Source organism: Rutilus rutilus (genome assembly GCF_951802725.1).
Source record: "Rutilus rutilus genome assembly, chromosome: 1".
Classification (NCBI taxonomy): Eukaryota; Metazoa; Chordata; class Actinopteri; order Cypriniformes; family Leuciscidae; genus Rutilus; species Rutilus rutilus.
Genome location: NC_140209.1, coordinates 3,741,043 through 3,767,295, shown reverse-complemented (window position 1 = coordinate 3,767,295; position 26,253 = coordinate 3,741,043). Strand labels below are relative to the sequence as shown.

General features: G+C 39.1%; 1 protein-coding gene across 1 annotated transcript in view; it reads right to left on the bottom strand.

The window, feature by feature from the left end:
- Positions 1–20,168, bottom strand: part of LOC311299311 (uncharacterized protein) — a gene marked incomplete at its 5' end in the record, with an annotated part of 29,718 nt that extends 9,550 nt beyond the window's left edge. The window contains 3 exons of the mRNA XM_084422823.1: positions 17,540–17,881; positions 17,979–18,287; positions 20,108–20,168. Of these exons, the coding sequence (XP_084278949.1) occupies positions 17,540–17,881; positions 17,979–18,287; positions 20,108–20,168 (712 nt within the window). The remainder of the gene's footprint in view (positions 1–17,539; positions 17,882–17,978; positions 18,288–20,107) is intronic.
- Between the last annotated feature and the right edge of the window lie 6,085 nt (positions 20,169–26,253).

The following is a 26,253-nucleotide window of genomic DNA, read 5'->3' as shown; positions in this document are numbered from 1 at the left end:
CATTAACAAAGCTTGGTGCACAAACTCTGCTATTGTTGGGAGACATTGTTCAGCTAACCTTGAGTTTCTCATGGTTAAATGTAGACCGTTTTATCTACCGCGGGAGTTCACTTCCACTATTATAACTGCAGCCTATATTCCCCCGGATGCTGATGCCAAGTTTGCTATGAAAGAACTTCACGCAGCCATCAGTAAACAACAGACCGTTCACCCGGAAGCTGCGTTTATTGTTGCGGGTGATTTTAATCATTCAAACTTAAAGTCAGTGCTACCGAAATTTCACCAGCATGTTTCCTGTCACACCAGAGGAAACAAAACCTTAGACCATGTTTACACAAACATGGCTGAAGCTTACGTCGCGACACCCCTCCCCCACTTGGGACAGTCAGATCACCTTTCTTTGTTCCTCACCCCCAAATACGCACCTCTGATCAATCGCGTGAAGCCATCAGTGAAGACCATCAAGGTGTGGCCTGCGGGGGCAGATTTCTCACTCCAGGAAAGGTTTCTACACACAGACTGGAGTATGTTTGCTTCTCAAGCCACCAGTGGCTCTCACACGGACATTGACTGCTACACCTCCTCTGTACTGGATTATATTAATACCACCATTGACAGTGTTACAACCCAGAAGCAGATCACCACATACCCAAATCAGAAGCCATGGATGAACAGGGAAGTGCGACTCCTATTGAAGACACGCAATACTGCCTTCAGATCAGGAGATGCACAAGCCTATAGCACATCCAGAGCAAATCTGAAAAGGGGCATCAAAGAGGCCAAGCACTGCTACAAGCTTAAGATAGAGGGACACTTTTCCAACGCTGACCCTCGGCGCATGTGGCAGGGCATTCAGGCCATCAGTGACTACAAACCCTCTCACTCCACCCCCGCAGCCACTGATGTCAACTTCCTGAACGAGCTAAATGACTTTTATGCTCGCTTTGAAAGAGACAACAGAGAAACTGCCACCAAGCTCAAATCCTCAGCTGACCACCCACCGATCACACTCTCCTCCACAGATGTCTGCAATGCACTGAGCAGGATCAGCGCGCACAAGGCTGCTGGACCAGACAACATCCCTGGACGCGTACTCAGGGCATGTGCGGAGCAGCTCGCTGGGGTTTTTACAGACATTTTCAACCTGTCTCTTGCCCAAGCAACTGTACCAACATGCTTTAAATGCACTTCCATTGTGCCAGTGCCAAAACACTCCAGCCCGAAGTGCCTTAATGACTACCGCCCTGTAGCACTCACACCCATCGTAATGAAGTGCTTTGAGCGGCTGGTCCTGGCACACCTAAAAGACTCTCTACCATCCACATTGGACTCACACCAGTTTGCCTACCGTAGCAATAGGAGCACAGAGGATGCAGTCTCCATGGCACTGCACTCTGTGCTCACACATCTGGACAATAAGAACACTTATGCACGCATGCTGTTTGTTGACTTCAGCTCAGCATTCAACACTGTCATCCCAACTAAGTTAATAGCCAAACTTGGAGACCTGGGCTTCAACACCTCCATGTGCAACTGGATTTTGGACTTCTTGACCAACAGACCCCAGAATGTTCGATCAGGCTCCAACTGCTCCACATCCATCACACTCAACACTGGTGTACCACAGGGCTGTGTGCTAAGCCCGTTCCTCTACTCCCTCTTCACCTCCGACTGCAAGCCTGTGTACGGATCTAATTCCATCGTCAAGTTTGCGGACGACACTACGGTGATTGGTCTCATCAGCAACAACGATGAGACTGCCTATAGGGAGGAGATCAAGCACCTGGCCACATGGTGCACCGAAAATAACCAGCTCCTCAACACCACCAAAACGAAGGAGCTCATCGTGGACTTCAGGAAAGTGTCAAGAGGCACACACGACACCATCCACATCAATGGAATGGCTGTTGAGCGTGTCTCCAGTTTCAAGTTCCTGGGGACCCACATCTCGGCGGACATGACCTGGACAACCAACACCTCCAGCCTGGTCAAGAAGGCTCACCAGCGCCTCTTCTTTCTGAGGACACTGAGGAAGAATCAGCTTTCCTCCACTATCCTGGTGAACTTCTATCGCTGTGCAATAGAAAGCATCCTGACCAACTGTGCTACAGTGTGGTATGGGAGCTGTTCTGTTGCAGAGCGCAAGGCACTGCAGCGGGTGGTGAAAACCGCCCAGCGCATCACTGGGACTCCACTACCTGCCATCGAGCACATCCAGAGGAAACGCTGTCTGCATCGAGCTCGCAGCATCCTTAAGGACTCCTCTCACCCAGCCCACAGACTGTTTTCTCTCCTGCCTTCCGGCAGGCGTTTCAGGTGCCTCCGGACCAGGACCAGCAGACTAAAGAACAGTTTTTTCCCCAGAGCTGTCTCTTTATTAAACTCTAACCCTCATTGATCCCACTCCCACTCCCCACTCCCCTCTCCCTCCTCACACCTGCCTCCATTTTGTTATTTGCAATACTATAATGTTCATTTGCACTGCTGACTGTTATTACAGTAACAACTGTTTACATATGCATCTTGCACTACTACCTTGACTGGAATATGCTCATTTGCACTGCCGACTGTTTATTTACAGTACCGACTGTTATATATACATTGCAATATCGTACCTTAACTGTAATATGCAATTACTTTCCACTGCACTCACTCGGATAGCTTCTGTCCAAACTTTATTTGCACTACTTTAAATCCATTGTTATACTGCTCATTAGCCTAACTTATACATATATCTATTTGTAAAATTCTGTTTATAGTAATATCCATCTGTATATTATGCTCACATTCTGTTTATAGTAACAGCCATCTGTATATATATTCATAGTACATATCTATCTGTAAAATTATGTTTATAGTAACAGCCATCTGTATATTATATTCAGTACATATCTATCTGTAAACATTCTGTTTATAGTAATAGCCATCTGTATATTATTATATTCAGTACATATCTAGCTGTAAATTCTGTTCACAGTAATAGTTATCTGTATATTATATTCATAGGACAATCTATCTGTAAATTTTTGTTTATAATAGTATTCAACTCTATATTTATTCAGTACATATCCATGTTCTGCACTTATGAACCACTGTATATCCTGCACTTGCTGCTATTGCACTTCTGGTTAGACCTAAACTGCATTTCGTTGCCTTGTACCTGTACTTGTGTAATGACAATAAAGTTGAATCTAATCTAATCTAATCTAATCAACATGGAGCTAAATGGAAAAAAATAGCACCAAACAAGCCACTTTGAAATGTTGCTGTTTTCATGAATATAAAAGTTGGGTGACCCTCCCCCTAGACTAAAAAAAGTTGGATGACCCTCCCCTCAACAAAGAATAAAAAGACATGACCCTCCCCTATTTTCCTCCGGTGGCCCCTTCCATAAATACCGAACGGTCCCTAAAGGGATACTTCAGGATTTAGCATTAAGCTTTGTATTAGTAGAAAACCTGTAGTATTTTCGAATTAACATGCTTTCCACCCTCATATCCCCCTGAGAGGAGAGATTTATGTATTTTTTGTCTGGAAAAAATCCTCCAATGACGCAAAAATCGTCATTTTGCGTCATCGGAGGATATTCCGGCCAGAGGGTAAAGACTACAGCCAGTAGGAGGAGCTGTTCCGCATGTTTTCAACCCGCCCATAGAGGGTGGGATCTCACTCACAGAATGTACACACAGTGTCAGCCGTCTTTCTTTGGAAGCTAAGCTAACAGGCTCTTGTTCTGTGGAGAAAGCTGAGTATTAGGGGTTACCATCCTCTTTTTCCCGGACATGTCCGGCCGTCGAGATCGTCCAAAATGTCCAGGATTCGGCTTTTGCTTTCTGCGGTCGCCATTCATTGTTTACATGCACACCTTTTGTTTCAATCTAACTGAATTCATTCCGATTGGTGAATCTGAATGTAGTGTTTACATGAACGTTAAACAAGTGATCGGTTGATGTGCGTTTTAACATTGCTAAGAAAATTCCCGCTCCTCCGTGAGAGATACGAGACCGATGCGTCTCAGTAATGACGCCGCCGGCCTCGTGCCGTTCTCCCGCGGCCCTCCGCCTCGTCCTGCTCGCCACAGTAAACATGATGAATGGCGACTGTAGAACGCAAAAGCCGAATCCCGAACATTTTGGGCGATCTCGAAATCCCGGGCAAACTCGTCACGGAGACTCACTAGTAGCCTAGCCTTGTTTTAAACAGCGCTCTCTTAAGAGTCTCTTGTAATCGTAGGCTCTTAAGCGTAGGCGTGGCTTGGGAGTGGCCTCCTAGGGCAGCGAAGCAAGTGCATTCTGGGAGTTGTTGTCTTTCATCCACATAAGCCAAAAATATATTTTCTGGCTTTTCTCAGTCTAAAAAGCTCCAAATTAAAAAATTTCTTCACATTTCTTCTAAATAAATGACCTATTTTAAATACACATTCATCTTTCCAGTGGTGAAGTATCCCTTTAAATGTTTAATAAAAGACAAATATGCTTAGTTCCTTGAGATTTATTTCAGTTGTTCTTTGTAAAGAAAAGCCAGTGGTCAAGTGCCTGCAACAAGAGATATTAGACACATGCCTCATGCAACAAATAAAAAGGAAAAGTTGGCTCTACACTGCCCACCTGTAGGCCTATGTCTCCTCTGTCTGTGCAGACTCTTCTCTAGGCCTTTCTGTAGATGTGGAATCCTGCAACTTATATTGCAGCCATAAAGCATAAATTAAGGATTATGATAATTAAAGGATAAATTAAGTAAAGTTATTTATGCACTTGCAGGTAGGCTAGTTCCTCCATATGACAGTTATCTGAGAGGGTTTATTCAATGGAAACAAATGGACATTACAAAGTCTTATACTTTCTTTCCTTTGGAAAGTTAGAAAATGGAAAGTTAGAAATATGTGCACTTACTGCACATATTTCAGCACCACTTTCTTGGGAACAGATACAAGTGTGTATTATGTAAAAGTGCACAAAAGAGGAAAACACAATGTCATTACAATGAACTACACTCGGGAAAAATTAGATCAATAACTCATGGCAAAATATTTTTACATTAACATAAGTTTATCAGTTTTCACTTTCACAAGTCAAAGCAATTCATCATTACTCAAGATTTAACAGTTGAAATGACTATACGGCCTTAATTTAACCCTCTGGGGTCGGCAGTATCGCCGGCGATACCAGCTCACTTTTTTTTTATCAGTGTAAAAGAAACTCATAAATACTCTGTTGACTTTGATTTTCCATAGGAGTTTCATACATCAATCGATTCTGTTAAGTGTGTATTATTTTTGTGTATACTCACAATAAAAACAAAGTGTTGTGCTTTTCGCCAAATAAAGAAAAATAAACACGAAGCGATTTCTGCCTTCTCTCTGTCAGTTAAGTCCATTCTGAAACGCGTCTGAAAATGAACCATAACTCAGCGAATACTTCTCACACAGACACGTGAGATATGTCTTTATGAAGCTTGAAATCTCGTCTTTTAAATGAAGTAATTTATATAAAAAACAAATATTCTCAGCTTATGTAGTCCCTTTAAAAGCAAGGAGAGGTACCGTTTTTTCGTTCTCCCTTCATTATCTCTAATAAGCTGAGGCCGCCCCCGGCACTATTCACATGGTAAATAGTTTAGGTGATCTATTTGCATCGCATACGCCCCCCCGGATCAATGCCATAAAACACAGTTTCTTCATCAGACTCACTGATAGTTCATCGCGTTTTGAGTATGGCACGCTTCTCCGGTAAAGACGCCCTTCAGATGATTCTGGACAGCGAGGAAGATGCACCTTTTCCTCAGAGGAAGATTGTAACTCGGACGACGAACGGCAGCATTTTGAAGAGCGAATTGATCCCGCCGAGGACACAATTTCGGAGTAAGTTTTACTGTTATATAATTATTTTTCTGATAATATAGAACTTATATGAATTTTCAGACTATATTTTGCTTAGTTTTGGCTATCTTACAGGATAGATTGCAATATCCATAACATTTGTGTAACGTTATATGCTCAAGTGTAAACTTGTTCAATGTGATAGGCTATTACTCTCTAAACATATTTGTATATTAAATATATTTCACTCAGTTTTGATTAGCTTATAACACTGATTATCATGCTAAAATACTGCCTTATGGTTAATGTAGCTTATTTGTGAATATCTGCTTAAGTGTAATGTGATTTAGTCTAAATAAATGGTTAGACTATGACACTGCTTATCATGCTTCAATACTGCCTTATGCACAGATGTTTGTGAATACAGGTGTAAATGTTTGAAATGTATTGATGTGTCGTTCGCGAACGATCCGTTCATTGCGTGCGTCACTAAATACGTGCGGTCATGGCCTATAAACAGATACTCGCGGTGATATTTCTCTGTCCTATGGACCATCAACAGATATATACATACATTGTGCGTCCATAACAATTAATTGCCCATCAGTTTACTTTGGATAATGTATGCTAACAGTTTTTGTTGTTGTTGTTGTTGTTGTTGTTTTTTAGGAATGTGGCTGCAGCTAGCTCTCCTTCTCCAGCACCCCGCAGAGGGGCACGCAGGTCTCGTTCAGTTCTCAGTGTGATGGAGAATCTTCCCGAGTAAGTCCACAGACTTAATATTTACAGATGAAATATAATTGTTTACATCGTCATAATATAAAAGTACATATTCTTGTGTGATATTACAAAACTGTTGTCTTTTTTTTATCCATGGCCATTAGTGATCGATAATGATAATAATACAGTGTCTTTGATTGTGTTATCAGTATGCTCACAGTGTGTTTTGTTTTGTTTTTTACAGATGTGACAATGAACTTGTCCAAGCACCTGTCCCGAAGAGAGCCAAGGCTAACCAGCAGGCAAGCAACATGCAGTCCACTCTGGCATGGAAAACAGAGACTGATGTTGACATGGTTCCCGCATCAATGGGGCATAAGCATTTACTGTGAGATACCTGCCTTTACTTTTGTTTATCGCTCACAATTGCTTTGTTTATAGCAGACTGATTATTTTTTTATTTTGCTCACATTTGATTTGCTTAGAGCAAATATAGAACATTTAGTTCCTCCACATAGAGGAATTACAATAAAACAGATTATAAAACAAAACCTTTGAATCTCCTCTACTTCTTTTGTTCTTTGTTCAGGCTGCCTCACTTGATGGCCCATTAGCCAGTGGGGGAGTGACTGTCACACCCCTGGTCTGAATCTCATTAATATTGATAGGCCATTACCACTCCCATGCATAAACCTCTTCTGACAAAATAACTGACTTACAAAGTTTAAATCAATGTATTGTTTTTATGTGAACGATTAGGCAGGATGATTTTCACATCATTTTGAAGAAAAAACTCTAGGCGACGACATACATTAGTCAGAAGTCTTATTGGCACATATTTAGTATGTGTTTTGTGGCCTTATTTCAGAAACTTTAGTTTTTAGTTTTTTCAATAACCATGCATAAACATTATTCTCTCAAAAATACAAACATATACATGTTGATCACATATTATGGTAGCCCTGTTTGTGCTATATAGAGTGAATTTACACCTTTGCCATTAACCCTCTGAGGTCGGCAAACGCGCCCCCGCGTTTTGCTGGACTTTTTTTACATTGTAGCACTTTAAACTTAAATTACTCCGTCATTTATGGTCATACAGAAAAAATAAATATAAAAAAAGAATCTGTGATATTTCTACTTTTGTATGTGTCCACTTACAATCAAATCAAAACATTGTGCTTTTGTAAAATAAAGAAAATAAACAGGGTGTGCGTTCTGCCTCTCCGTCGCGGTGAACTTTTTTTTCTTGAGCACGTCTATAAACTGAAACAAAACTCAGCGAATACTTGTCACACATTTATGAGCCATATACCTTTATAAACATTTAAGTGTGTACTTTTAAATGATCGGATTCAAACTGAAAACAAATATTTTCTGTTTAAGTAATTTGTATAAAACCAACAAGATGTCCAGCTTCTCAAACGCTTCCTAATTATTTTTAATTTGGCCACGCCTACTCGCGCAAAAGATATTCACATGCAAATCTCCACATGGAACGCGAACGCGCTCGTTACCTCAAAAACAAAACACTTCATCAGTCTCTGCTTTTCGTCGAGTTTGAAAGACGTGAGTTTACATTGGCTTTACCCCAGAAGAAGAATGCGATTTCAAGACAAGAAAGATAAGGTAAGAAATTCTTACATATTAGTTTGTTATTGTTGCATAAATTTCACATTGCAGTTGAACTGTTGCTAGATATATGGTGAATATTATAATATTTAGACCCGTGTTTACTGTTACTGTGTTTGTGGATATCTGCTCAAACGTATATAGATATGTATATGGTAGGCCTAACCATAATTATATTTGAGCGCGATCGCGTTTGAATGTATCATATTTTGGAAAAGCAAAACGCTCCAAACGGCTTCATGTTTTACTATTATCTCATTTCATATCATCATAACGAATGGAAACATTTGAAGTAACATGATAATCAATATATTTTTCTCTAGCTTAGTTGTTACTGAAATCTTTTTGAAAATGTATATAGGCTGCTATATTGTTATTATTTTATGCAGCACTGCGCATAGCCTATACCTACAAGGCACAACAAACCTGTGTTCATTATATAATATATTGTTGGAAACATTTGTGTGAGTGTGTGTGTGTATTCTGTGAATTTTAAAAAGCAATTTTAACCAGAAAAATATCAAATGTATTCCCAAAATCGTGCAGGCCTTTCTCTTGATATCAGTATGTTCACTTTTTTCTTTGTTTTTTTTTTTCAGGGCCCAGATGCCACTGAGTCCTGCTGACTTCAACATTCACAGTACATGTCTCTGTACATGAACATGGTAAAGTGAAAATCAAACACCTTGGAAATGAAAGGTATGTACAATGTTTTTAGGAATGGCACAAAGGTCTCTTTCTTTGGATCATTGTTATCAATAAGTGTTTTTTTTTTGTTGTGTATCTTTGGATTATGTTGTAAATAAATCCAAACAATTTTAAAAGCCATTCTTTTTTTAATCTCCTCATTCTTTGTGCAAGGTTGGTCAGAATGATGGGCCCTGATAAGCTCCTAATAGGGCCATTAGGGAGTGTCTTTGTCTTTCTCAGGTGTAAAAAGCCTTACATATTAATGAGATGATCCGCCCCTTCGCATATTGCTTTTTCACACAAAACACGTCGTAAAAATGTTAAATCAATATATTGTCTTCTCTGAATGAGCAGTCAGGGTGATTTTCACATAGTTTTAGAGCAAATATTCTAGGCTACGTCATACAATTTTCAAAAGTCTTGTGAAGAAATAATAAGTATGGGTTTCATGACCTTATTTCAGTGAGAATTTTTTTTTGTATTTTCACAAACCACGCATAAATGTCATTATCTCAAAACTACAAACTTTTACACACATGCTGTTGATATATTATTGTAGCAGAGTTTGTGCTGAATACTAGGGCTGGGTACCGAGTTCGATACTTTTTAGGTACCGACCGAATTGCCTCGATACTATCGAGTATCGAAAAATGACTTGATTTTCGGTACCAGATTTCGATACCTAAGGGGTTAACTCGTCAACGTCAGTGCTCAAACAAATACATATGAAATGCACAACGACACGCCTAAATTCGCTCACGCACATACACGCAAACTCTACACACACGAGACGCGCGGAACTCTCCGCACATACTCTTATGAGACGCGCGCGCGCACACGCAAACTGTCCACGCACATTCTCATGAGACGCGAGCCTATGGACGCGAGCACACACACACACACAAACTCGCGCACATACTCAATGACACGCAAGCACACACACTCACAATACCCTAAAGATGTGGAAAAGTCGATCAAAAGTGTGGCTACATTTCTCCAGGCTCGATGCCAACAGCGCGCGATGCAGTATTTGTGGTAAAATAATGGCTGCAAAGACGGTACCGCGACAGATATGATGAAGCCCTTGACAGTGCACGGAGTAAACATAAGAGCAGAAAGTTGCTGCGTCTTCGACTGGTAAATGAAGAGATACCTTGTTGATCACTCTGACTGTGTTTATATTGCAATAATGACCTAATGAATGTACACTGCCGTTCAAAAACGTGTTGGTCAGAATTTTTTTTCAGTAAGCATGCATTAAAGTGATCAAAAAGGACCTTCCAAAAACTGTTTTCATATTTCAGCTTTGACAACACAGGAATAAATTACATTTTGAAATATATTCAAATAAGATTTTAAATTGTGATACTATTCCACAATATTACAAGTTTTACTGTATTTTTGATGAAATAAATTCAGCTTTGGTGAGCATGAGCTCATTATAAAAAAAATATTTTGTACCTTATGTATATGTATAAGGAATATTTTGTTCCTTTGTGCTTTTTTTGTTCCTTTGTGCACTGACTAAGGAGCATGAGTCAAACTGAAAAAATAAAACCAAAGTTTTTCTGAGGTAATGTGTTATGTAATCTTGTTAAAATGGATTTCATAAAATTGGTATCGAAAAAAGTATCGATCAGGAACCGGTATCGAAATCAAGGTATCGGTATCGGTATTGGTATCGAAATTTTTTGAACGATACCCAGCCCTACTGAATACAGTGTAATTAGACTTTAGCCATGAAAATGTCACAAGTAACAGAAATAAGCACAAATGTCAGAGCATGTCAGAACACCTCCAGGGCCCAGAAAACCCCTCAGACTCCAGAGGGTTAATGCAGCAAAACTTATTTTATAGTGTAGGCCAGTGGTTCCCAAACCTGTCCTGGAGGACCACCAACATTGCACGTTTTCTTTTTCTCCCTAGTCAAACACACCTGATTCAACTCATCAGCTCATTATCACATGGGTTAATGAGCTGATGAGTTGAATCAGGTGTGTTTGACAAGGGAGAAAAAGAAAACGTGCAGTGTTGGTGGTCCTCCAGGACAGGTTTGGGAACCACTGGTGTAGGCTACTAAGATCTTTTCTTTTTTTTCTAAGCCTTTATCTTGGTTGCTTTTATAAACAGACAACCATTTATTTAACAGTGCCTTTTATAAAAGAGACTATAATATAACTAAAAATTACCATTATGTAGAATATTTTTGTACTTCACTTTTATTTGTTCCCATGTTCTAGTGTGGTGACTCTGACATTACAATGAACAAAGTAATTATGCAATTATTAAAATACAAAAATATAGGCTAATAAGTGATAAAAACATCTAGCATGGCCACTTCTAACGGATTTAAATTGTCTGCTACTTTTTGCCAGCCCTCTCTCCTGGCTTTTGCAGACTTTGAGGTGTTCCCTGGCGTTTTGATTAAACATTAAAATTTCCGAATAAACTTCGACTATTAGTTCTTGCTCTGCTGAGGAGAAAAACTGAGCGCGCTCTTTGGCCACGCTGAGCAGCCAATAGCAGCGTTGCTGATCAATGTTTCTACTATCCTCCAATAACACCAGAGCAACAACAACTTTCACCAGACACTTTTTCACTCTCTCCAGCATCGCCACTTCTGTGCTTCTCACAGAAAATGGAAGAACTGGTGTATGCTGGAACCAAACTATCCCACTCTTTTGCAAGCCCCCAGATACCAACCAAAAAACGACAGGCACCGCTACCACCAAAGCCTGCAGGCCCAGCTCGCCCTCCCCCTCCTCCTGTGAGAGCTCTTCGGCCTCTGCCACAACGCCAGGGCCCACACCCTCCTACATCTGCTCGAGGTGAACCAAAAACAACTGATACCAGCTCTCAGTGATATGTGTCGGGTCCCCGTTTTGATAACAGTAACTTTCTCAAATGTTTACAGAACAAGCGGGAACCCAGTGTGCCTGTATCTTTCTCTATTGCTGTTCTATTACATGATAGAAAGTCTAAGGCCTTCAATAGCCGTACAGCAAACCCAACTAATCTGGTGCCTATTACACGTCAAACTAAGATAGCTGTGGGGAAAAGTAAGACTGTTAAGTTTGCTCTTTTAAACATTCGCTCACTTAAAAATAAATCACTTCTAGTCAACGACTTAATTACCACGAACAACCTGGATTTTATGCTTCTAAATGAAACCTGGCTAGAAGACAGCTGCAGTGCAACAGTCTCAATGAAGCAGCCCCTCCTAACTTTACTTTTATGAGTGTCTGCAGAGCTGTTAAGAGAGGTGGGGGTCTAGCTGCTCTTTTTAAAGATATCTGTCAATGTAAGCAAATATCATTTATCATTATCGTATTTTTCAAACGGTTCCGGTGCTTAAACGGTTCTTGAAACGGTACTTAAGAAAACGAAACCGCACACACTTTATCAAAAAAAATAATACCTCTGTGTGTGTGTGTGTGTGTGTGTGTGTTTGTGTGATTTTCTGAAAAAGATTTTCTGATTTCTGATTAAATGAAAAATTGTGCCGTTTAAAAGGCTACTGATGTAGCCGAAAACACTTGAGTTAAGATCAAAATTTTGTCTTCTCATATTATGACTTTTACAAAACAGAGAAATATCTGACTCTGAGCAGAAATGTTTAACACACACAGTATAGCCTCATATAAATATACTTGATACTGATATACTTCATACTTGATATGCAAGATTTGCAGTTGGCATTAAAATACTAGACTTACCCGAAGAGGAACACTGGCAGCTGAACTTGAACTTTAGTCAAGCGTGTCAGAGGTTTTGGGTTCTAATCCGCATAGGTTTTTTCTTTTTTCAAAACCGATTATGCTCATCAGTCGTTGTATATCAAGCAGGGACACTTTGTGTCCATTTAATTTTGTGATTTCACCAGAACGAATAGATATGAGGCGCCGTCTAGGGCTTAAATCAAACTTCATTCACGCACATATGAAACCCTTGCATACAAACTAAGTAGTCACACATACATGTATACTGCTGAATGCTAAAACTAATACATATGAAATGCACAACGTCATATCTAAAGTCGCTCACGCAGACACACCCAAACTCTACACACACGAGACACGCAGAACTCTCCGCGCACATACTCATCTGAGACGCGAGCACACACACACACACACACACAAACTTGCGCACATACTAATATGAGACGCGAGTACGCACACACAAACTCCCCGCGCACATAATCATATAGACGGCGCCTCATAAATAGATAGATCTCCGCAACGTGAGCGCGCGTCCGAGTGAAGACAGTGCGGTGTGCGCGAGCCACAAGAGAAAACACTATATCAGCGCCACTGATCGCAGCAGCTACGAGCACTTTGATCACTTGATTTAAAAAACACATTTCAGCCCTAGATCGTCTCTTATTTAACAAACAAACTAAATGCTCTGCTGGTTTACTGGAGATGTTTTATTATTGGATCATTCTGCCGCGAGATGTTTTATAGGGGGCGGTAAAAAACGTCAGGCACCGAAATCAGGCACCGAAAGTTTCGTTCTTATTCGGTCTCGTTACTACCGTTTACGTCGGAACCGGTTCCCTATTGGAACCGGGTTTCGGTACCCAACCCTATTTGGGAATTACCTGTCTTTTGAATATCTGGGTATTGGGTTAAAAGGTGCTCCACGCATTTTAGTTATTATTTACAGGCCTCCAAATACTATCCAGCCTTTGCTGAGGACTTTACAGAGCTGTTATCAACAATTACCTCAGAGTTTGACTGTTTTGCCATTGCTGGAGATTTTAACATCCACATAGATAGTGCAGAAAACAAAAGAAATCAAAACTGTTTTAAAAACTTTTGATCTGACTCAGCATGTACATGGACCCACACACAATCGTGGACACACTCTAGATTTACTTATCAGTAAGGGTCTAAACATTTCATCGATTGTTATTGAGGATGTAGTAGCTGTCTGATCATTTCTGTATTTTCTTTGATATATTGATCTCTCGTGCCACTGAAGCTAGATCTGTGTCTGTCAAGAAGAGATGCTTAAATGAGAACACTAGTGTCCTATTTATGAAGGCTATATCCTTAACACCAAGCATATCTGCAAACTCTGTTGATTTTCTCCTTGATTTTCTTTTAACTTAAAAGTTAAAAGTGTAATTGATGATATTGCTCCTGTGAAAGTCAGGAAGAAGAGTGGCAGACAAAAAGCACCTTGGAGAAACTCAACAGCAGTGCAAAATATGAAAAGACAATGCAGAAAAGCAGAGCGCATGTGGCGGAAGACAAAACTTGTAGTCCATTATAACATCTACAAAGACAGCCTTCATGCTTTCAATATGGAACTAGGCAAAGCTAGACAGACTTTCTTCTCAAATATTATAAACAGCAATTTAAACAACACACGCACTCTTTTTGCTACTGTAGAGAGACTGACAAACCCCCCAAGCCAGATTCCCAGTAAAATGCTCTCAGACAACAAGTGCCGTGAGTTTGCTTCTTTCTTCTCTGAGAAAATCAATAATATCAGAAAAGTGATCAGCACATCCTTGAGTTGCACTGGGGTCAGACAGATCAAACCACCTGAGAAAGTAGTTACTATGTCTGATTTCAAAGAAATTGATGGCAAAATTTTGGAAGAAACCGTACAGCACCTTAAAACATCAACCTGCGCTCTTGACACACTTCCCACATCTTTTTTTCAAAAGTGTGTTAAACAGTTTAGAAGCAGATCTTCTAGAAGTGGTAAATGCTTCACTTCTCTCTGGGAGTTTTCCAAACTCCCTAAAAACTGCAGTTGTCAAGCCCGTCCTGAAAAAGAGCAATCTGGATAAGACCATATTAAGCAACTATAGACCGATCTCAAATCTTCCTTTCATAGGAAAGATCATTGAAAAAGTTGTCTTCAATCAGCTGAACAAATTCTTATGCTCGAATGGAAACTTTGACAATTTTCAATCTGGTTTCCGACCGCACCACAGCACAGAGACAGCGCTCATAAAGATAATAAACGATATTCGCTTAAATACTGATTCAGGCAAATTATCAGTGCTGGTGCTACTCGACCTCAGTGCTGCATTTGACACTGTCGATCACAACATACTTCTGGACAGGCTGGAAAACTGGGTGGGGCTTTCTGGGATAGTCCTAAAATGGTTCAGGTCATATTTAGATGGGAGAGGTTATTATGTGAGTATAGGAGATCATAAGTCTGAGTGGACATCCATGACATGCGGAGTCCCTCAAGGCTCAATTCTTGCGCCACTCCTGTTCAACCTGTATATGCTCCCAATGAGCCAAATAATGAGAAAGAACCAAATCTCTTACCACAGCTATGCAGACGACACACAGCTCTACTTAGCCCTATCGCCTAACGATTACAGCCCAATTGACTCCCTGTGCCAATGCATCGATGAAGTCAACAGTTGGATGTGTCAAAACTTTCTTCAGTTAAACAAAGACAAAACTGAAGTCATTGCGTTTGGAAACAAAGATGAAGTTCTCAAGGTGAACGCATACCTTCACTCTAGGGGTCAAACAACTTAAAATCAAGTCAGGAATCTTGGTGTGACACTAGAGTCAGACCTTAGTTTCAGTAGTCATGTCAAAGCAATAACTAAATCAGCATACTATCATCTGAAAAATATTGCAAGAATTAGATGCTTTGTTTCCAGACAAGACTTAGAGAAACTTGTTCATGCTTTCATCACCAGCAGGGTGGATTATTGTAATGGACTCCTCACTGGCCTTCCCAAAAAGACCATAAGACAGTTGCAGCTCATACAGAACGCTGCCGCCAGGATTCTGAGCAGAACCAGAAAATATGAACATATCACACCAGTCCTCAGGTCTTTACACTGGCTCCCAGTTAGATTTAGGATTGATTTTAAAATATTATTACTGGTATATAAATCATTCAATGGCCTAGGACCTCAATACATTGCAGATATGCTCACTGAATATAAACCCAACAGATCACTCAGATCATTAGGATCATATCAGCTAGAAATACCAAGGGTTCACTCTAAGCATGGCGAGTCTGCTTTTAGCTATTATGCCAGCCGCAGCTGGAACCAGCTTCCAGAGGAGATCAGATGTGCTCCTACAGTAGTCACATTCAAATCCAGACTCAAAACACATCTGTTTAGCTATGCATTTACTGAATGAGCACTGTCCCAATGTTCGTCCGACTGTTTGTACTGTACTGTATTTTATTTTATTTTTCTAAACTGTTTTAATTATTGTTATTTCTTTTTATTATTATAATTTCTTCGATGTAAAGCACTTTGAATTGCCATTGTGTATGAAATGTGCTATATAAATAAACTTGCCTTGCCTTGCCTATCGATACATATCCCCTTGCGCACCAGCGCATGAACGCGCAATTATCTCAGATAACTCAATCTAGCTATACTAATCATATCCGGCAGGTGTGTTTGAAGAACCTAATTAGCCGGATCATGATTAGCACGATGATATCATCTTGGATGTCTCATTTGATCTCGGATGTTTTAAGCAACGTATGAAGAACGAGCCCCTGGTGATGTGTGTGTGTGTGTGTGTGTGTGTGTGTGTGTGTGTGTGTGTGTGTGTGTTCTGTACATTTTAAAAAGCAATTTTAACCTGAAAAATCTAAATTGTATTCCCCAAATCGTGCAGCTCTAGTTTCTCTTGATATCAGTATGTTCACAGCGTTTTTTTTTGTTTGTTTTTTTTCATCAGATGCTCCACTGAGGAGTCCTGCTGACTTCAACATTCACATGAGTCTCTGTACATGAACATGGTAAAGTGAAAAATCAAACACCTTGGAAATGAAAGGTATGTACTATGTTTCAGGAATGGCACAAAGGTGTATAAGTCTGGTTAAGTCTGTCTTTAGTTCATTGTGTTAAATAATGTGCTTTTTTGTCATTTGTTGTGTATATTTGGATTATGTTGTGAATAAATCCAAACAATCAAAAAGCCATTCTTTTCTAAATCTCCTCATTCTTTGTGCAAGGTTGCTCAGAATGACAGGGCCTGATAGCTCCTAAAATAGGGCCATTAGGGAGTGTCTTTGTCTTTCTCAGGTGTGAAAGAAATAAAATATTCATGATGTTCACGCCTCTTCGCATAAAGCTTTCTCACACAAAACATGTCTTGCAAATTTTAAATCAATATATTGTCTTATCTGAATGAGCAGTCAGGATGATTTTCACATAGTTTTGGAGCAAATATTCTAGGCTACGTGATACAATTTTCAAAAGTCTTGTGAAGAAATAATCAGTATGGGTTTCATGACCTTATTTCAGTGAGAATTTTTCTGTGTGTTTTCACAAACTACGCATAAATGTCATTATCTCAAAACTACAAACTTTTACACACATGCTGCTGATATATTATTGTAGCAGAGTTTGTGCTGAATACAGTGTAATTAGACTTTAGCCATGAAAATGTCACAAGTAACAGAAATAACCACAAATGTCAGAGCATGTCAGAACACCTCCAGGGCCCAGAAAACAGCTCAGACCTCAGAGGGTTAATACACTCGTCTGATTTATGCAATATATCATGTATGACCCATGTAGGAGGCCAATATTGGGAATTATAAGGGTTGTTATGCAGTTTACCACTAATATTTTACAACTCCAAAACGTATGAAGCCATCAGAAAGAGTAGAGCCAATCTGTGGAAGTTTTCACAAATCTGTCAGAAAAGAGTGTTTTCTCACCTGAATACTTGACAGTGTATCTGACTGAGGTCACGAGTTGATTTCTGTGAGTAAGCTGACATCTCCACTCTCTGTTGTCATCTTCATTCAGGAGTGTTGTAGTCAGAGTGATGATGCAGTGATATTGATCTGATGATGATAATATCTGATATCTGGAGTCTGTCTTCAGATCAACACCAGCCTGATTCACCCACAACAGCTCAACTCCCTCATAACTGACCCAATAATCACAGGAGAATATAGAATACAACTGACAGGAGAGAGTCACAGAGCGGCCTGGACTGATCTCAGTCTGTGAGGATGATGATGATGATGATGATGATGAAGATTGAGACACTGAAACTGAACACAAGACACAAATCACAGACTCCTCAATCATCATCTGAGTTTAAAGGGAGAATCTGCCCTTTTTAAATTGACCACATAATCATAAACTTACCATGAAGAACATGCAAATTAACATAAATATCAGGTCCTCGTTGTCTGCCATTCACATATTGTCGGCAGATGTAAGATCCATAATCTTCTCCTGTGATGTTCTTGATGTTCAGAGAGCAGTCAGACTCCAGACTCAGTCTCTCATGTCTCTCTGTGTCTTTATTCTTTATCCCTCCAGTAATCAGTTCAACTCTCCCTGAATGTCTGAATCTGTTCTCGTAGATCCATGTAGTTGATTTGCAGTCAGAAAGAGCTTTATTACAGGACAGAGAGACATTTTCACCAGAACTGATGTACAGTCCACTGGTTCCTGAAACACATTATATCTCAGTGATCATTATGATATATATTAATAAATGAAACATAAAACACACCAGCATAAAAAGCAGAAGTTTTAAATCATAGTATTTTTCCTGACTTAAAGCAAACAACACACTCTCCAGAATAAACTATTAGTCTTTATCAGAGAGCTGTTCAAATCACTGACACACTCTTAATATGAAGATAATTCTTCATCATCAGATGTTTGAGTGACACTATGTCCAGTATCAGGAATAATACAGTATGATCTGTGTGTATCAATACACAACTCTGAGATCACAACGTGAATGTGTTGTAGCGTCTGGACCAATCAGACACACACAAATTATTCATTTATTTAATGAATAATCCAGCAAACTCACTCTCCCAACTAAGGCCTGTGAAACATCCTCCAAAAACTAACATCCCAAATGAAGCTAACAGACTGGCAGGACGTGGTGTCTTGTTACAGGACACACACTGAGACTGAGTTTTACGATCTAAAGGAATGTCCAGAAAGCTGTGAATCTCACTTAAATTCTGGCAGAGGAGAAATAAACCCTGTAATCCTATATATTCTATATATAACCACTTGAGAAATGTGTAAACATGTATCTAATTTTCCCATCTCATGATTTTCTTTTATGTGGTGTGGCTTTTGTATTCTTGTAAACTCTATTGGGTTAATGTTTCAGACTTTGCATATTATGGTTAACCAAAATCATATGTGTGGAATGTTTGGTCTTTAAAAAATCCAATCTTCGTCTCCGATTTGTAAATCTACATTACATTTTGCTAACTTTGTGACGCAGTACTGTAGTATTATAAGCATCTTAAAGAGTCTTGTGTGAAACATCCAATCAAATTACATGTTCAAAGGAACAATAGGTCGTAAAAATTTCCCTCCAAAGGAAAATCCCTTTATTGGCTCTTGCACCTCCAGAAAGTGTTACTTCTTCACACTTTAAAAACCCAAGATCAGCTTTTAGCTCTCTCTTACTCCTTTACTGAAATGCTGACGTGAAGATGATGCTGAACTAGAAGCCTCTAAGGACCCCAAGCTTGTGCCAGGCTGCGGCCTTGTCTTTCCATTCACCAAAGATCCTCTGACTCCCACTGGTTCTCTCTCATCAAGACCACATCAGAAAAGATCAACTGGAGCCTCAACAGATTGCATCAGGACAGTTTAATTCAAATGGGCGAGACGTGCAAGTATCAAACTTAGTCTCATTATTTAATACATTAAGTATCCTTACCCCTTTAAAGAAGAGTGTGTTAGAACTAAACTGATGGTTTGCTCAAGGCTGTTGATCTGCTGAATGTCAAACAATGCTATAACTTCTTGCTTTCCTGTATTCTGCTTCAGCTCTCTTTCCCTTGGTAAACCGTGTGCATGTATGTGTGTGTATGTTAGAGTAGTTTACGTGTTTAGTCTAGTTAATAAAGTCTTGTTCATGGCACACGTAAAGTTGTCCGTGTCTCAAGCTCATAACTGGAGTCACTAATCATTTAGATCTTGGCTACTGCTCTCAGTAGTACTGTAAATTGAGAAAGACATTTCCCACGCCCCGGAAATGTACATTTCTTAGAGTTAATAAACAATTAATCCTGAGAGTTCACAGGACAAACAGGTTAATTGATTGTAATATTAATTTACAACATTAAGTTAATTATATTAACTGATCCAAATATTCATAATCAATTATTGATTATTAATATTTCATAGAGCTAATTTGCTACAGTGTGCAAGAATAAACTGAGCATGTTCAAATGAACTCTTTCCAGACTAATTCCACTAAATGTCTTTAGAGAAAATACAGATTTCTTTACCTGTGAGAAGTGAAGATAGAATGATCAGTCCCAGCACACACAGATCACACTTATCAGCCATTTTCTGTTTCTGTCAGTCTTCCTCTGCATTATATATAGTTACAGCTCCTCCTTTAAACATCATCAGCTCCTCCTGTGGTTATTAACTTCCTCTCATCTGACCAACCGACCATCACTGGTGAAATAAACATAAAGCCTAATGTTGCAGTGCATGATGGGAACCACCAATCAAAGCTCATCCATGTCTCCCAAAATAATCATTATTGCTAATATAGCGTATAACTGTTGAGCTGAGTGAACCTGAAGGTAGTGATGGTGAGATGAAGCTTCATGAAGCTTTAAAGCTTTCCAGCCTGATGTGTGTAAAAGTGGTTGATTTCTCCAGGTTTGGAATGCACACAGCGACACCTGCTGGTCAATGCTGATATCATGCAGAACAAATCCTCAATATTTGTTAGGTGGGTTGTGATACATTAACATACACACGCATATACACATGTATAAATAAATAAATAAATAAATAATTGAGTTCTTGGAAGTTTTGTTGTTTCATAATCGTGTAAGTGAGCAGTGCTTCTGTTGAACAGAGGGGAATGATGGAGTTCTTTAGACTGGATAAAAGAGGGTGAAAGTGATTAATATGGACTGGACAGTGTAATGGCCGCCCAACAATACAATTTAAACAAACAAAACACTTTCTGAGACAAATTCAAGCCCGGCCACCCATGTGATAAGGCGGAGTCCTACCCGCTAGACTACAGTGATGCTTCGAGATACAGCCGCCCTCAGTCTTATGCTGATTCTCAGTCACAAAGCCTCCAGAAACATATATATCTATACAAACAATCAATCAGTAATATTCGGGCGCCAGACAGGGATATTCCTGCCAAAGAAATCCCGGATAGCTGAATAAAAGCCCCCCCGTCACACACTACAAAGAGAGAATAAAGGAAAACAAAACCACATCAGAATCTGATACGCAATTTTCTGTCTTTTAATGCTGTCTAGGTTTTGAATCACTAAGAAACACAGGAAACACTTTATAATAACTGCATGCTATTAATCATTAGCTGAGCATTAGTAAACAGTTAATTCATCATTTATAAAGCATTAATAGACATTAATAAGCCATTTATAAATAGTTATAAATGCTTTGTTCTTGATTTGATAAGCATATCTATAGTGTATTTTAACAATTGTATTTTCATACTTTATTAATGGCATATGTATCATTTCTAAATGAAGTATTGCATTATTTCCACACCAGTTGTTCAGGAGTTGTCAGTGGTTCATCAGATCTGAAGTGTAAGTAAATGATAAGTGTAGCACACGGCGGGTAGCACTCGTCTCAGTTACTAGCTCGCTATAAAAGCAAAACTATGGACCAGAATCAGAAGATTTGGATCGACTCACTGAAGCAAAAATTAGCAAAGATGATCGTAAGAAAAGAATAAAACCAATTAACCACTCAGACCACTGGACTGCAGCTAATTAATGAAAAGGTAAGTGTGTTTTTCTACTAGTTTGTTCTTTTGCATGAATTGTATCTTTTGAGATTGAAAGAATGAAAGAAAAACTAAAGAAAAACAAACAGATAACAGTAACACACAGTATTTCGAATAAATGATAAACACAGAGTCAACATTTTCCAATATCAATTTCTGAAATTCAACCTCAGTTTCTCAATTTCAAGTTCAATGTCTTGTTCTCAAATTACAAAAAAAAATTACTGAGTAGGACAGTTGTTCAAAAATGAACGCAGTTCAGTCCATGAAGAGAAGGGGGGATTCATTTTGTCTATTTTTGTCTAATAATATGTAAAAATATGTTGATGCCACAAAGCAGGATGTTATAGTTTCCTGTAAACATTGCTTCAAATCTAACATTGTAAATCATTCTAGTTAGCTGTTATTATGTTGTTTGTTTTGTGTTTTTATGAAATGCTGCCTAATTATTAGGGATGGGACGGTATGAAAATTTAATATCACGGTTATAGTGACCAAAATTATCGCGATTATCAATATTATCACGGTTTTGTTAAAACGAGATGAAAGTGTTCAAAAAGAGTTGATGCTCACACTTCAACATTCGACATTTCAACAAGTTTTATATTTCAAAATCAGCAAACAACAAATAAAACAAGCAGCTCTATGAAGCTCTATTTTTAAAGCATTTCCTTCCTTATAATGACGGTCGTCAATAGCAACGCATTATAACACTGCACACATCCATTGTAACGGCCACCTAGTGTTAAGTAGTGTTCATGACATGAATGTGGATGTGCTTTTTAAGATAACTTCTTCTATGGCGTAAGTTATTGTATGCGTGCTGTTTTTATGTGAGCGTGCACGCACAGGGAGAGTGAGATTGATCGCGCAAAGAGGAAGATGACCGCTCTACTGACCGTTGTTTTATAATGTGTTTACTTCCACTTTGATTTGTAGCGTGTTTTAGAGTGTTTTCTTTTCCCTTTTAACATTCGCCTCTTCGACATGTATGTGAAGAGTGTGCTTAACTGAGAGAAAACATCTATAAAAGTCTCGTGGAACTACCAGTTCATTTGCACTGTCTTGTATCTGGGCGGACTTCAAACTCTCTGACAGACGTTACACCATGCATCACAATGGACGCGCTCTCTCGTTTCATTCAAATACAACTTGCCGTCTTGCGTCTCCGTTTTACGCTGTACATAATGGATTTATAAACAGGTAAGATTTAAAACATTAATCTCAATTCAATGTCCCCGTAATTATGTGGTAAAAAAAAAAAATCGGTGTAATAAGTGTATAATGAATATAAATTATTATCCCTTAAATGTTACTCTTAATAGTCTTGTTTGAACTTGTTCGTTCGTCTTTGGCTAAGCCACTTGCTGCGAACTTTTCTTCACGGAAGCTTCACGTTTATTTCAAGTGATTGATATAAAATAGTTCAACTTAAAACAACATTTTATGCCCAATTATTTCCCAGACGTAGTTTTGGTATTGAGGTCAAAGTTAACTTTCCTTGCGTTCGCTATATAACAGTGGGTAATGGTCACACAAGACGACTCGGCAGATCTGAAGTTTCCCCCTATTGCAGCGACTTTTTCTTGTGCATGTTCTGCAGACAGGGTGACCATCCTCGATTAAGTTTCCCTCAGGACTTTTGTTAAAGCCAAAATATGACCACACCTCAGAATTGGTTCTTTTAAAAGGCTGAAACATCCCCCGAGCACGGTCACTGCCTTCCGCAATTCCTTCTTGAATAAAAAAACAACAACATTGCGCGCTGCGCCTGCGTCAGACTGTTACTGAACAGGATCTAAAATCGCGATAATCAAACACGGTTTTAATGATAATTAAAATTTAAACGATATTACTAACTCACTTTTAACTTTAGATCTTTAGATAGTAGAACTTTAGATTAAAGGAATTTCTTAGGTTATTTTTTATATATTTTATGTACTTTTGTATTTTGTAATTTGCAATTTATCATTATTATTACTTTTGAGATGTCCTGTATATGTCAGTTGTTTCTATTTGTGCATAAAGGAGCTTAATAAAGCTTGACCTTGAGCTTGAGATTCAGCTTGAGCTTGACCTTGAGCTTGACACCGGGGGTTATTCTGCTGTATCTTACACAAGCGGCTCATTCTGCAGCGGAAACTGTGAACAAACACTGTGCAGAAACAGTGTCCACACACACACACACTTCTTCACGCTGGAGGAAGATGTTGAAGACAACAGCAGTACAGAACTTTCTAAAGAACACTTTTAAACTTTTAGCACAAACATTGGATTTATCATCTTCCCAAAGTCAGACTCAAGAGTTTTGAGTCTGGAAATTAAATATTTTTTAAGTAAAAGTCATTCTAACCCTGAGCTGCTGTGTCTGTTGTTTTTTTCTTTTTCTTTTTGTGTTGTAATTTTGCGCAGATTTGGATAACAGAAGCCTCGGCATTACCCATGGGCCTCGGCATTACCCATGAGCCTCCGCATTACCCATGAGCCTCCGCATAACCCATGAGCCTCCGCATTACCCATGAGCCTCTACTAGCACAGCTTGATTACTTTTATATTTCAGATTTTACATGTGGCATTACATTACACCTCAACTGTTACATAATTGTTATTATTTATTGCACATTTAATAAATATCTATATTCACATAGCAATATATTTCATGTTCATTTGTATGCACAGGCTTAATATTTAATCTTAAGTTTTATATCCCATTTTAAAACATTAAGTAATTTGTAAATTAAGTAATAGTGAATAAAAAAGTTGAGTAAAACAGTTAGACGCATTAATCTGGTGTCTCAGTGAATTATTAAAATACACAGTCCACAAACATCACATGGTGTCAGAGGAAAACCATGGAGCAGTTGAAGCCTCCTAACTCCATATGTTCACCAGAGCACAGGGACCGAACCAAACCATTGATGCACACGTGACTCACTTGAAGAATAAGGCGAAAGACTGTGAATGTGGACGATTAACTGATGACTTGAGTAAAGGTTGCATTGTCTGTGGTGTTAACAATGACACCGTGAGAGCTAGGCTTCTCAGGGAAACGGGTTTGACCCTAGCAAAGGCAGTGGATATCTGTCGTGCCAATGAAATAACACAAAGCCATATTATGAAAGTGCTGCATGAAGAAGCAGAAGAGGCTGTGAACAACATCACGAAGACAAAGTCAACTGTCAGACAGGCGAATGTCAAGCACACGGGGACAGAGAAGGAAGAGTGGACGAGGTGTGGTGACATACATGAGCCAAGGAAGTGTCCGGCTTATGGCAAAATGTGTAATGAGCGCTCGCAGAGGAACCGTTTTAGCCACATGTGCAAAACACCACAACAAAAAGGCAAACCTAGAAGACTGTAGAAAAAAGTCCATGAGATTGAACAACAAGAAGATACTGAATTGTTTATACGTACCATCGAAATTGAACGAAGTGAGCAAACAGCTGGCAAATGGCTGACACAAATGAATACAGTCTCTACCATGGAAAGTGAAAACAAGAAATGGACTCAAGAATTCAGAATAAATAACTGCATACTTACCTTTAAGCTAGACACAGGAGCAGAGAGGAACATGTGGTCCTTTAAAGACTTTGAGAAAACCTCTGACAAGAAAACACCTCTGAAGAAGTCAGACTGCACATTAGTTACATATTCTGGCCACACGATGGAGACAAAGGGTAAAGTAAGGCTCAAATGTGGTTACAAAGACAATGAGTTTGACCCAGAATTCCACACTGTAGAAGAGGATTCACCAGCAATCCTAGGAAGAGAAGCATGCTCAAAACTCGGACTGATTAAAAGAGTGTACAAAGCAGAGAACAAAGACCAAACTGACATTCTGAGTGGATACCAAGATGTGTTTACTGGTGTAGCAGGACTGCCCCACATACAGCTCAGCCCAGATGTTGCTCCAGTCTTAAGACTTAATTTTGTCTTCAGGGAAATCCTGGAAAACTTGAAAAACGCAATGTATGCAGTTCTGTCCTACCCAATCAGAAAACTCCTTTTCTCACAACTCCTTTTCCTCTGTTTCCAGGTACGAAACGATGGGATGGCTCGCCAGTCCAAACCCGGGATAAGAGTCCACAGCCAGGACAGGATTCAGGATCACAGCAGCAATTTTTTCAGACACTCACAAAAGAGAAAAATAAAACACAAGAAAAAAACCCGGCCTTGCAAAAACAAAGCCAAAACAATCATCAGTAACTCATTCAAATAAACAGTTTCTAATGACCAAAATGCTGTTTCAATTATTTGGATATAGGCAACACATACATGCTAGTCACCATGTGCTTGATTAACACACTAGAGTCTGTGTACAGAGCTAGCAAAGCTAGCAGCGCATGGCACACACTTCACAACAGAAAAAATATAATCTTTCAAACATTTAAACATAACTATATGCACTCAATGATTTGTATTAGAAAACACTTAAAGCATTTTCAAACATTTTTTATATCACTCATCACTTTTTCAAATGTATTTTTCACATTAAGAGTGCAAAAACAGTATCCACATTACCTAAATACATCTCTTATGAAGAAATTGGTACTCACCGAGGAGAAATATAAATCACAGACAAAAAAAAAATATATATATTTTCTCAAAGAAACAGATTTAGTTCAGATCCTATCACGTCAG